This window comes from Archocentrus centrarchus, chromosome 24 (genome assembly GCF_007364275.1).
Source record: "Archocentrus centrarchus isolate MPI-CPG fArcCen1 chromosome 24, fArcCen1, whole genome shotgun sequence".
NCBI classification, from domain to species: domain Eukaryota; kingdom Metazoa; phylum Chordata; class Actinopteri; order Cichliformes; family Cichlidae; genus Archocentrus; species Archocentrus centrarchus.
The window spans coordinates 24,100,103-24,113,805 of NC_044369.1; the positions used below are offsets into that span (position 1 = coordinate 24,100,103).

At 41.1% G+C, this 13,703-nt stretch overlaps 1 protein-coding gene across 3 annotated transcripts in view; it reads left to right on the plus strand.

Annotated features, from left to right (window-relative positions):
- Positions 1-13,703, plus strand: part of nrxn3b (neurexin 3b) — a 310,461-nt gene that overhangs the window by 197,180 nt on the left and 99,578 nt on the right. The window contains exon 1 of one of the 3 annotated variants that reach the window (XM_030720981.1): positions 1,096-1,320. The exons of the other annotated variants lie outside the window; for them this stretch is intronic. Within the exon in view, the coding sequence (XP_030576841.1) occupies positions 1,107-1,320 (214 nt within the window). The 5' untranslated portion in view covers positions 1,096-1,106. Of the gene's footprint in view, positions 1-1,095; positions 1,321-13,703 lie in introns of those variants that run through there. 3 annotated transcript variants of the gene reach the window in all.

The following is a 13,703-nucleotide window of genomic DNA, read 5'->3' on the forward strand; positions in this document are numbered from 1 at the left end:
CCCCTCCCTCCCCCACAACCTTTCCTCCTGCTCACTCTCCTCCACTCCTCCATCTTGCTCCCTCCCACCGGTTTCTCATTTTCTCATCCTTTTCTTTCTCGGTGGCTTTTCTCTCTCTTTATCTGTCTGCAAATCTGTCTCTTTCTCTTGTGGAGTGATACAAAGAGCTATCAGTCTGGGTCTCCCTGGGTTAACAAGCCAGACCACTTCACCTCTCCAGGGAAATAAAAAATAAAAGAAGAAAGAGCTGGAGAAAGAGGGGGGTAAAAAAAAAGTCAGACAAATGCTGGATCGAAACTTAAGGATGGAAATAAAAAAAACAAGTGGAGATCTTCACCTTGCGTTGGTGTTCTGTAGCTGAAGAGTGAGGAAGAAGGGAGTGTATTACGGCTGAGACGATAGAGAGACAGAAAGCTGACAGTTTGTCCGTGCCGGAGTGTGTGGAGCTCCTCATCTTTCTGTCGTTCCCTCCCATCATCTCTCCCTCCTCCTCGGTCTCATAGCTGAGGCTGTGTATTATCTGTGGCTTGACAGAGCGGGGCTGTGCACAGCAGAACGGAGCGGAGCGAATAGGCTGAAGGCTGCAGCACAGGTTGTTCCCCCTCTTGTCACACACTCTACACCCGCAGGTGAGGAAGGGCGCGCGGGGACAAATTCCAGGTGTCTCCCACGAATGAGTGCACGCACAGACTTGCTATTTGCTCCTACACACACACACACACACAAGCAGGCTACCTGGTCATCAAAGGAGCAGCCACAGGGTGATCCTGCCGAGAAAAGAAAGTAAATACATATTGGATTCTGGTTCAAAGAGCCAGCAAGAAAACGAAGAACAGCGGGATATCTGCTGCCTTCCGACCAGTGGAGTCCAAGAGACAAGCCTGAGCTGCATTTTGTTTGGAGGAACTGCTGGATCCTACGTTTTAACAGGGAGCTTGTGTTGATTTCTCTGTGCTATGGAGTTTGTTGCTGTATTTTGGCTACGGGAAGGTCACTTTTTCTGAGATCCGCGCACATCTCATTTACTGTCTTTCAAATATCCAGGGGTGGGGGGGGCGTGAGTCATGCTCCCCAAAGAAAAGCCCCAGGAGGGCCAACTGATCTGGATGTTGCTTCTGGCAGTGGGATGGATGGTGCTGGGTTCTGCCTGGGGCTCTTCGTCATCATCTTCAGACCTCCATCTCCTATCCCCTACCTCCGGAGCCCCCCCACCCCCTGCCCTGCCCCGACCCGATCACCCTCAGGGCCCTCAGGGGCCCAGGCACCACCAGCCACCTGTGTCCATATACCGCTCCCCGGCTTCACTACGAGCTGGCCACGGTGAGTCCTGTCACCTGTCATCAAGTTTTGCCTCTTGCTTCTATCTCCCTCTCCTCACTGGCTCTCCTTCTTGCTGTCCATTTATCATTATGAATGATCAGAGTGAAAAGGAGCCATCTGTACCCACCTCTCTCTCATTTTTTTTCTCTCTACATAACTAGCTCACTTCCTCCCTCCCACTGTCCCTCCATTATTGTCTTTCTTCTTCGCTCTCCCTCTCACTCATCTTTCCACCACAGCTAACGATAGTTGACAGCAGCTCTGCATCATGGAGCTGTATATCGTCTATGAAATTATAGGTTTAATTGTCAGTGAAAGGCACTGACAAGCAAAACACCCACAGTGACTCTATCAACTGAGGAGCAAGCGGTGACTCTGTCTTACCATGATCCCTGTTGGATTAACACTCTGGTAACTGATGATTGATAGAGAGTAACAGGCTTGAAGATGGTTCTCCGCATGTTTAAAATGTGTGGCAGCAATCCCCTGTTTACCAAGGGGCTTACACTCAGACTTGTTAGGATTCTGACACGCATTTTCTTTTAAAAGTTGAGTTAAAATTTTAGCAACCTTTAAAAACTAACTCATGCAGGATTTCATGCGTCTGGTGGCAACGTGAGCTTTTCTTTGCAGGAGAATGCACACACCCAGGAGGGAAAAGCACTGGTGGTCAAAATGTCTTTTCAATATTGACTTTTGCTTTATAGGTATTTAATGTGATCTGTTTGCACCATTAGCTGCAACCCAGACATCAGTTAGAGGATATTTAGTTTCTCTAATAGTACACGGCTCTGCTTACTGTATTGCCATGTCGTCATTCATTTAAAGGATTTATACATCTCTCTAGATTTGCTCTCTGTTGTTACAGCCTGGCTATTCAGTGAAAGGCTGTAAATGACAAGTAGACAGTTGATGTGTAAAAGCATGACATAAATAAGTAATGAGTTTTAACTATGTTGACCTCAGAAGCAAATGTCAATAGATATTTTTCACGTTTGAGTCTAATTTTAAAATGTGTTTGATTGTGTGGCTTTCGGCACTCAAAGGTCTTCTATGATAAATCATTTAATGTGTTTAGGTGCTTCTAATGATGAAAAGGGACAGCCAGAAGCTTCATAACAAAACTCAATTAGTGACAAAACCCTGCCTGTAAACCATGGGTTTGCATTTAAAGCTGTATTGTTTAAATTGGATGGCTGTGATGGAGATGCAGATGATGCCCGGGGAAGAAAAATCAGCAGGCCAAATGCAAGAAGAAGAAAAAAAAAAAAAAAAAAAAAAGGCCTGAGCTTCATTTTGCACCGACTGCGTTTGGGATATCCAGTCTGTGCCCTTGTGTCACACTAGATCAATCAATCCCTGCACGGGGGATCGAATCTGTTTTAAAAATAAATTTGAGCCAGGTCTGTGCTTGACTCCTTTTAACACATCGAGGGCTCATTTTTAGCACGTTGAGGGCTATTGGAGCAAATGAGCCTGACAGACCGAGAGGGCTGGAGAGAGAGAGGATCTGCATTACTAATGTGGAATGTGCAAACCATACAAAGTGCAAGTCTGGGCAGGGACTGGGTGGCAGCCATTTAAAAAGCTGTAATAATGATGATGCATTAGAGAATGAGTTGGCAGGAATGTTAATTTTTATTTGTTTTACATTTTTTAGCGTCCACTCCATACAGGTGATGGTTGAGGAAACCACTGTAGATCATGTGTCATTTTTTAAAATTGAGCTGCACTTAAAACATGATTTCAGTTTCATTTATGTGTGATGTGTGTTATAACCTTTAAATCTAGTCGGGCGATAAGGGCCCTATCGAAATTATATCTACATGTTATAAGCACTTTAAATTCACTGCTATCCACAATGTTTTTATATCCCTCAGTCACAGAATTATATAAATGCATTTGAGTTGGTTCAGATTGGTTCTGGTTGACTTTTGTGTACATTTGCATGCTGAATGTGGTGACTCAGTATAAGGCAAGATAAGAAAGAGGATAAAAATCAAGAGATTATCAGACTTGTGTGCAAACGTGTGTGTGCGTGCGTGCGTGCGTGCGTGCGCACTGCCGATTTACAATTCAGCAGCAACAGACTGACCCTGGTTTTGGCGTGATTGTAATTACAGATTCTGAGGTAGAAACTCTACAGACACAACAGATGCATATTAATGCTCGCTTGTGTGTGCATACAGTATGTGAACGCCTGCTTCTGTGCATGGATGCATGATTTATGCATACTTTATCTATACAGTACATTAATTCTTACACTCTCCCACATACGGTATGTAAACTCTTAATTAGAGGCAGCACATCGGAATGATCCTTAGGGCAAAACAGAGCAGCCATATTAATAAATACGTTTATTTATTTATTTATTTTTGCTATTTCTCAACAGCCCTTAATTGCTCACTGGACGGTGCATAAGCACCGAAAGGCTAGTGATAGGCCACGGTCCTGAAAGCACAATAGCTTTTATTTCAAGATTTTCACAATCTCCTAGATGTTGGCAGGATGTTTGATGGGCTTCTTTTTTTTTTAAATGAGTGAAAACATGACAGTCCAAATTCTCTGGCGATTTTTACCATTTTATCCTCAGTGTCACTATCGGTGCTTCTGCCTTGGGATGTGTATTTTTAGTTGTGTGTTCATAAATTGAACTGAGCTGACATAAACAATATTCAGTGTATTTCATGTTCCCTGCAGCAGCTTTTTAGTCAGTGTTCTGATGCTGACAGATGACCTGCTATATAAATTATTCAGCATTTAACTTGGCCCAAAATAACTCTGCTATATTGCTTACATTATAACATGTAATCATCCCAACAGAGGTGTGTACTCCTAAAGTGTTTCTCTACTTTTGGCCTAGAGGGGTTTTTTTTTTTCAGATCATGTGTATTGTATTGTGCTTCGTATATATGAATATATGAACAGTGGGAGCACTAAAAATGATAGTACAAGCATTATTGTTTTACTAGAAATTGGACACACTTGTTTAAAAGTGAATGAGTCAACTGAATAACAAATGTGAGAGTGGTTTGACCTGCTTTGAAGCTTTGCCCTTAGCACTTAGGTGGAATAATAGAGAAAGGTTGAGAGAGTGTATGTGTGTGTGTTATTTGCCTATGTGTATGTGTGTGTGTGTGTGGGGCAGTCGTTTGATGCGGGATCACCTTGAGGAGAGTGGCTTTGGCACCACCACGTAGAATGGCCCTATGCTGTGCTCTAAGTCTCGAGAAGGTTAAAATGGAGAGAGGAACGAAGGCAGAGCTGTCATATATATGTTTCTTTCTCTTTTCTGAGGTAAGCAGCTTCGGCTCTGTGGTTTGAATAAAAGCCGCATCAAATCCTTCCTTTCTTTCACAAATTATCAAAGGATTGACATTTTCAGTTTGAGTCTGCTGTTTTTTTCTTTCTCGAGCCCTTGACACCATGTGAAAGAAAAGTGGCAGTATTCGCAGTTCATCTTGACTGAAGAATGGTTTGTTCTTGCTGCTGGGAGTATAATTCAAAAGAAGAAGCAAAAGAGTCTAAATGCAGCCTTTGGATCAAGACTATGATGTGGTAAATATTTCCATAAATGTATTATGTGTGCGTTTCAGAGATCTCATGTAAAGTGGGAGGACCACTTTAGGATCAGCAATATGCACTGGATGCATATTGAATTATTGATGCTGTAGCTGTATTCTCTGTTCTTGTTACTTTCTTTAGGTTTTGAGCTATGCTAGCAGCACAGCCTGAATGGATGGCAGTGACATTCTGTCAGTCTAGCCCTTTGGTCATACCTAAAGTAAATAATTGCTCGTGCAGTTTATTGATATTCATTTGCCTAGATACCCACATAAGTCAAGGTACTCTCATCTCTCTAAGCTGTACTTTGTGTTTAGTGGTAATTAACATACTTTAGAGTTTCTAATGTATATGTGATAGAGTTATCACTGTACCTACCAGATACCAACACACAGGAAAATACTCAAAACTCAAAAACTGTTTTTGATACCACAGGAGCAAAAAAAAAAAAACGACAAAATTAAGAGGAATAATTTTTTTAAAAACAGAGATTATAACAAAAAATGTTGGTGCAGATGTATTCAGCTACCGCCTCGTTTATTCCCTCTGCTTCTGTTGACCTGGCACCATATTTTTGTTACTGATCAAATAGTGTTGTTAAGGTAGACTGCCACTGTTTCTGTCTAGTTGCTGGTGGACTTTTCTCAACTTTAATCTGGAAGCTTAAGAGAAACATAACACATTTTAAACACAAGTAATTGTGTTATCCTACTAAATTAACACTGTCTAGTAACTTTACAGAAAAGCGGGACTGATAACACCCACTTTAACATTATTGTTTTATTATAAGTCATAGCCGTTAGCCGCTACCGTAACAATAACAGATGGCTAATGTGGGTAATTGCTTATAGTTAAATGGCTAACATTGATGTGTGCTCCAGCCAGCTCCAGTTAGCATTTAGATCTGTTTAAAATTTAAATGTTGTTGAAGTGGGAGCCTTACTGACCTCTTAAATTTGTCGTTAAGATGTTTCACCACATTTGTTGGGCCATTGCTCATGTGTTCAGCTGCTAGTGAGGGGAGGGGCGTGCTGAGTGAAATTGTGTGTTAGCTGGAGGAGCTGAAGGTGGCGCTCTTGGGTGTCAGTACTGTTGTAAATGAGCAGATAGTGATTTTTAGTGTCAATTAGTATAATTATAAAAAACAAAACAAGTACTGTTGTGTTATCATAATTTTGTATTCAAAAGGTCTGTAAATATTGGTTCTGGTGAAATCCATAAAATACATCGATAAACTTTATACCTACTAATTGTCAGCACATAACAATATACCAATGCTGCCAAGATTGTCATGCTATATGCTGACAATTTGCAGGCCATCATTATAACATCATACATGCTAATTAGCATTATATTGCCTGATGAGCACGTTAGCAAAAGTACAGCTGATCTAAACAGGGATAATCTTGGTAAGAGTGGAGATGCAATGTGTAACATTTCTCTTTTTAATTGTGTAGTTACAATAAATATCTAAAGTATGAGAAATTGCATTGAAATCAAAAGAAAAATAACAAACCACAAACGAAGAGTGACTGCCCTAAAACTCTTGGGCTAATGGAAAATGCTTTTATTGAAAAATGGTAACTGTGACATTGGCACTATTTCCCAAGCGTATATGAAGGGCAACAGCTGAAATGTATTTTTCATATTGTGGCAAGGTCAGAGAAATAAGTGAAAATTCAAAATGCCAAAGTATTTGTTTTCCTTCTCAGTGGGTTCAGTAACTTGTGGCAATAGCATGGCAGCACACTGGAACACTTTCTGTTGTCACAGCTGAAGTTATGAAAAATGTATTTGACCCTTCAGTCTCCTGTAAAATGTATTGGTCCAGGTGTGGTGGCTGCATAATAACTTGTCCCACATGTAGCATATATATGAATTATTCCAATGAACCTGGAGCACTGTACACTTTGTGTTGCTGTCTACCTTGATGAGGTGCGTCTGTGCGGGTTTTATACAGCACATTGGTACATTTAAATTATTTTGCCCTCTGGCTGCTCATCATGGGAGCAAAATAAAAAAATAAATAAAGTACATTGAAGGAGCAAAATGAGTGAAAGACGGGAGAAGAAACTCCTGTGGATGCTCTGCTTTTCTGTGTGACTCAAGAAAGACACAAGTTAGATTCTCATTTGAAAAGATTTCCTTACTCTTCTTCTTGCTGGGCTTCTCGCCCTCCTTTTACTTTTCTCACTGCTTCCTGTTTTTGCTCTGGACAACAAATCAATAGGAGAAGCTGTTTTGGGGGCTTAATTATGTGGTTATTTTGGGGTTTTGCATTCCTGGCCCCTGTATTTTTTTTGCCCTCATAAGCTTAGGTATTTTATCTTGGAGAAAGACAAGGCCGTTTTTCAGGCTGCCAGAGAGGAAGGATGAGGAAAGGAGAGGGCAAGCAACGAAATGAAACACAAAAGAAAAACAAAAGTGAGAAGACACCATTGAAAACATTAATGAGGTGACAGTGACACAGCAATGCCTCCTCTCCTGCATTTCCTGCAAACTCTGACCTTTATTTCGCTATTTTATGCCTGCTCAGCTCACAACCTCAGTTTTTACCTTCCTCTGCCTGACTTTCTCCTTACAGCCTTGCCCATATTTCTTTTCTTTTTTTTCACCATGTATAAACACCTTTTTTTTTTTTCCTTCCAGAACTCTTTCTTTCACTATATTTTTCTCTCTAAATCTGCTTGCTCTGCAAATGAACCAGAAAAGTCTATCTTCAGAAATTCATCCTCTGGAAACTCATTGCTTTGCATTTTTTTCACCCTATGCGGTCACTCCAGCCTTGGCTTATTAATTATATTTATGCTCTCTAGCTCTTCCAATTATGGTGGTGGCTCTAACAGGAAGTAGTTGAACACATCTCATAATTATCCATCAAATGATTATTCATTTGAGCAAACCCCCACTGACTGTAGCGCTATAGTCGCTGTAACTGAATAATCCATTCAGCAGGAATTGAGCCAAGCGTAGAGAAATTTATATTTAATTCCTTTTTATGTTTTTATAATGTTCGTCCTTCTCTGTATCCATTTTTTTTTCCTTTAAGGGTTTTTACTATTATTACTCACATCACAAATGTAAATGTAAAATAGTTTTTCTTTTTTTTTTTTTTTTTGGACTCTCTAGTTTTGAGCCCACAGCCAATTATGATGAATAACTGTCTCCTTATGTCACATCTGTCTCCATGGAGATGGTGACAGAACCTCCAAAGGTTAGACAGAGTGAAAATTCCCTCCAGAGGTCATGAATCATGTTGGATGTGACCTACAGTGACATCATGAGGTTAAGTAATGGGCTATTGTCGGGACCTCACCACCGTTTAGTGACTTTACCCTGAGCTCATTATAGTCTTGATGATAACTAGGGGTGACGCTTAGAAAAAAAAATCAAGTTTCAAGTGCTTCTTTTTCTCATGATGATACTCGAATCTGCACACACCGAATAGCACAAATGGTTCTTGTCACTGAAAACACCAGAAATTATTAAAGGGATGTGCACTGCAGACTGTGATCTTGAGGGGCCCGGATGAATTATTTATACACATTATAGAAAGGACCATCCTTCCTCATGCTTCTACCTCTCTCTAGGATGTGTCTTAGTCAGCAATTAGCATTTCAGCGATTGATTTTTGATTTTCTGAAAGAAGTTATAATTATTATTTTTTTTGGAGCTCATTTACAGCTGACAGTTTGTAATGCCAACTATTTGCATATTCACCTTCAATTTAATGAGCTGCCTTATTAGTTTATATGGCTTGCTATTGTAAGATGTTTAAAAAAATAATCACAATTAATACTTTATTCTCAACATGAATTTCCATAAGTTGCCCTTGTATAATTGGAAGTATTAGCAGCTGGATTTGCCAGCATGAAACGTTTGTGCCGACTTTAATCAGCAACAATTTCTTACTGTAAAAAATAAAGGTATGGTGCCGTGCTGTATAAAATATTAGCTCTACAGTGTAATCCCATGAGCTGTGAGGTTCCCATTAAACTGTTATTTTAGTGTTCTGCAATCTCTGTTGCTCTAGTTAATTACTGTAAAATATAACTTCATGCCCTTCTCCCTTTAGCCTAAATTCATCTTCTTGTCTTTCTTGCACTATGATGAGAGCACATTAGTCACGATTCCCCTGCTTCTTCCACTGCATGATTATAGGAATGCTACCACATTCAAAATTTTAACAACTTCCTTGAAGACAAACACTGCCCGGATGTGATTAATCACTACATGGGTTTCCTTCATTGTAGCCCACTACTAGCTAAACTTTAACACGCCTCTCTGCTACACAAACACTGGAAACCACATCAAACACCCACAAAAATCAGAGTCTAAAGAGAAGATAAAAGTGGAATAACCATCACTACAGTAAAGTAATGATTTAAACATCCCATAAGTTTTTGTGCTCACCAGAGATTTTGGGGGGGGGGGGGGGGGTATTATGCTGTAAAAATACGGCAGCTTGCTCTTAATGTTTTTTCACTCAAGGACGAAAGCATTTATAGGATTCAATTATATTCCCAAAAACAGCACATTGTTGTACTAGAGTTACTGTATTCTTAGTGTTTTGTTACGGCGTGTAAAACATTAAACGACTGAGTAAATAGGCTGTGTGCAAGCTCAGATGGTAGCACCCTGTCAAAGGTGATTTTTGTTATTGCTCAGCACTTTAGAGCTGGGACTTGAACGTCTAGACAAACATGTTTTTGCAGACACATACGCAACCAAGAGATAATTCATCCCCTGATAAATATGTTTACAGCCGAGCAAATATAATATTTGTAATCCTCTCCATCTTGCCCTGCAAGGTCTGGATAAATATCTCTTGCTCTGCCAGGTTTCCAGTGCAATATTTCTCATTTATTGTGGTTTATCAGGGCAGAAGGAAAAGAAAAAAACTGCATAAAGAGAATGAAGCATGGTGATGTAAACCGCGAACAAGCGAGGAAGATAGAGAACTCTTTAGAGAGAGGTGGCAGATAAACTGAGACGAAGATAGAGAGAGTGTACATGTGATAGAAAAGAGAGGTGCAGCAGAGAGGCAGACAGAAAAAGAGAGATTGGGATAGCCTCTCCAACCCACTCTAGTCTAGGCTAAAGTAGCTAATGGGCTTGCCCAGACATACTGAGTGGATATTGCGTTGGGACTTCCTGCAGTCCCACAGCAAACAGACTACCAGGGTTGGCTAAGAGGGCTGCTGGCCAGCCGGAAACATGATATCATCTCGCTAGCACAACTAACATGGACACACGGCCAGAAAGTGAGAAAGACAGGGAGGCGGGCAAAGCCGGCACGAACCCAGTTCTGACAGATTCTAAGGAGGAACACCTGTAGGCAGAATTGAATGAGCAAGTCGCCGGGTCAGCGGAAGTCCTCTGACGTGCATATGTCGTGTCCTGACATGGACTAGTTACACTGTAACTTGCTGAAGGACAGGCATGTGTGATGAACAACTAGCAGGAAACTTACGTATGTACCCCACACTTCTCGCACTAACATACAAAACTGAAGGACATTTCTTTCCATTCTAAAATTCTTCTTTATTTGGAGGACGTGGTCATGGACATAGACACTTTATACATCTTTTAGTGTTGGCAGGGTACTTTAGAATAAAACAAGCAAAGGTATTTTAGGGGCTGTATAACCACAGTCTTCTTTTCGAGTCCAGATGGAAACCTTTGGTGCGTGTTTTCTCTTTAATAACACCACTTACTGATGCTTGTCTAATTATGTAAACTTGCCACACACTCTAATATGTTTTCACATCAGATAGTTAATATAAACTCACTAATTTACATCATTTTTTTTCTAAAATTGCAGAATTTGTCCTAAAAGTCACACATTTTAAAAACATCATCTGTATGTGTTTAAGTTTTACTCCTCTGGGATGGTACAGTCACTAAATCATCGCTACCCAGCCGCACTTCCCTGTGAACAACAGGCCACACTGTATCACACCCAGCACTATACTCCCTCTGGAATCGTTAGCACTCTCAGAAGGGCAGCGTTGTGCCATCGCAGGTCACAAGTTAAAACGCTGGTCAGAGATCATGAGGTTTTTTGGGGTTTTATTTTTTTGCCCACTCCTTGTTTACTGTGCTGCACACTGCCACTGTGAAACAACTACAAGTGGCCTTCCTCTAACTATACTTAGAGCTTAGGCTCATAAGTAAAGCTTAGTGCATTTGCATTAAGCAGCACATTTTTTCAAAATCTTGCTGCAATACCAAATGCAAAGTAAAGTGAATTAACATTAAAAGATATGAGTGGGAAAGGAGGCCATCCTCTCCCTCACTCGAGTCTTATAACCGACTTTAAAGCAAGTCTTAACCTGTGATTTATCCTGTTTTACAGGGCGCTTAGTGGATATGGATATTTCATATGGATTCCAAAAGCCCCCCAGGGTGCTGTAGATGTAAACAATCTATGTCCCATATTTGTCAAGATGAAGAGTGCGAGGAGCAATTTAGCCTAGCTAGCAGGATGAAACTGCAACCATCCTGCCTGAGTAAGATTGATTAGATGCTCATTACTCCATGCACGCCTGCGTTAGTGCGTGCGCGCGTGTGCGTGGGTGTGAGGGGAGATGGGGAGGTTGGGGTGTGGGTGAGTGTGAGTGTGTGAGTGGGTGTTTCCTTGATTTGATTTATCAAGTGTTCAAAAGCAGGCCAAGGGATTAATCACAGCAATGATACCGTGCCAAGCTATTATCTACATTGCTTTATTTGAAGATGCTGACTCGTACTGGGTACTGACTGTCTGTGTGTTACGCGTGAGCCGCTGTTCCTCCATAATGAGCAGCTTAAACTGAAGAAGAAACTTTCGTGCTCATATGCTGTATGTGTCTGCGTGGAGGTCAAGTCCTTTCGCCAGATATTCTTGTGTGAACTTTCTTGCATAGAGAAACTGACTTATAGATACAAGCCAGGACTTTTTTTTTCAAATCCATATTTGCTCAGTTTATTTTAAAGATGCAGTTTGAAGTGTACACCCAAACGGAGAGGTCTTCTCTCATATACGGTTGCACCCCCCCCCCCCCCCCCCCCCCCCTTGAATTCCTCCTCTTTATGGCTGTCCTCTAGCCAACACATTTGATCTTTACTCCTCTCTTACCCCTGCCTGCCCTTCTCACTGCTGACCGCAGCAGATCTTGTTTGTTTTATGGAATTTATGCTAATCCATGCTAAGTGTTCACAGGTTAATGTTAATAATACAAAGCAGGATTGAAAATTCATGGTATCAAACTGTCCAGCTAGCTATTTTTCTACCCCACCCCCACCCACCCACCTACCTTACAGTCTGCTACCGAGATGTCTTGTTATCTTGCTATACTAGCATGCAACAATACGGCATTGTGTTTCTGTAATACAAGCAGAAGAAGCGCTATTCTCATCCTTGGAATAAGCAGTATACAGTACAGATTACATCTGTGAATGCAGCAGATAGAAACAAGCTTATCCCGATACAGTATCGCTCTCCCATATCCACAGACGAGCGGCCGTGTGTAGCCTGAATGGAATCTAACACGCATGATTTGCCACCAGCGGTAATTCCACAAACCAACATGCCAACTCATTCATTTTCATAAATAGCCCCTGTTTGCGTTTTATCTCCATCCCTTGTCCAACCATCATGGTGTTTTTTTTCTCTGCTTATCTCTCAACTAAGTCTCTCATTTTTATCTCTGCTTCCTTTCGTTCTATCCATCCTCTCAATCCAAGCTCTTTCTCGCTCTCCATTTTCCCCACCATGCCAAGTTGCAGGCTCGGGCTACTTTGATCCACATTTGCAACAGCGTCTGAGTGAATTAACGCAGTGCTGCCACTGTGTGCAGACATCTAGGACATGCAGCAGAGAAAAACCAAACAAAAAAAACAAAAAAAAAAGGCCTTGTTCTGTCTATCTGGCCAAGCCGGAGCAGAGCTTATCGGGCTCTACTAGAGGATATTCACCCCGCTCCAGTGCAAGAGCGTACATATCAGTGCAAGTCCAGGCAATGTAGTCCCAGTTTCCAAATGTCAAATGTTTATGTATATGTGTTTGTGTGTACATTTAAAGCTGGAATAATACTGTAGAATTAATTCTTCAGCTGACCTTATTGTTGTGGGTGTGTAGAAGTCTGCTCTGCTTCACTGGTTTTACAAAAACCCAAATATGTCTTCTTTAATACCAGGAAGAACTTTATTGACTCTGGTACAGTTATCAGTTATGATGCATGGGCCTGTGTGATGCGTAATTAAAATCTTTTTCACATCAATTTTAGCCCTTTGTCCTCACAAGTCAGAATTTGCCTGAGAACTGCATCCACATCATTAGCCACTATATCATCTAACTTTATTATCTTTCCTCATAGGAACCATTTAATTATGGTGACTAATCCCAGGCAGTGCTTCCAAGTGAAAAAAAAAAAACAAACTCAAACTTCTTTTATACCTTTTCCAGGTGAAAGTGATGAGCGAACAGTGGTGATTATTGGAGTTGGCATTGACCGCAGAATCAATCCTGAAGTGCTGTATTGATCCTTATTGCGGCTGTTGATGAAGTGAAGAGGCTCATTGTGCCAATCACTGGACAATGATTCAGGGAGCTGATGGGTTTTTACTGAGGGGTTAAGACTGTTGTCCAGCGGGCTTTGTTGAAGTTCAAACCTTTGCTATTGATTTGGCTCAACATTATGGCCGAGATCCCTCCTCGGCATTATGGTATTTACGCTTGGTGTGAGTGGGTGTTTATATGTTGTATTTGTTAGGAGATGCGCTCAGGTTTCCTGCTCTGGTTGTGGCAATGATAGACACAGATGATTGTTGTCTTTTAA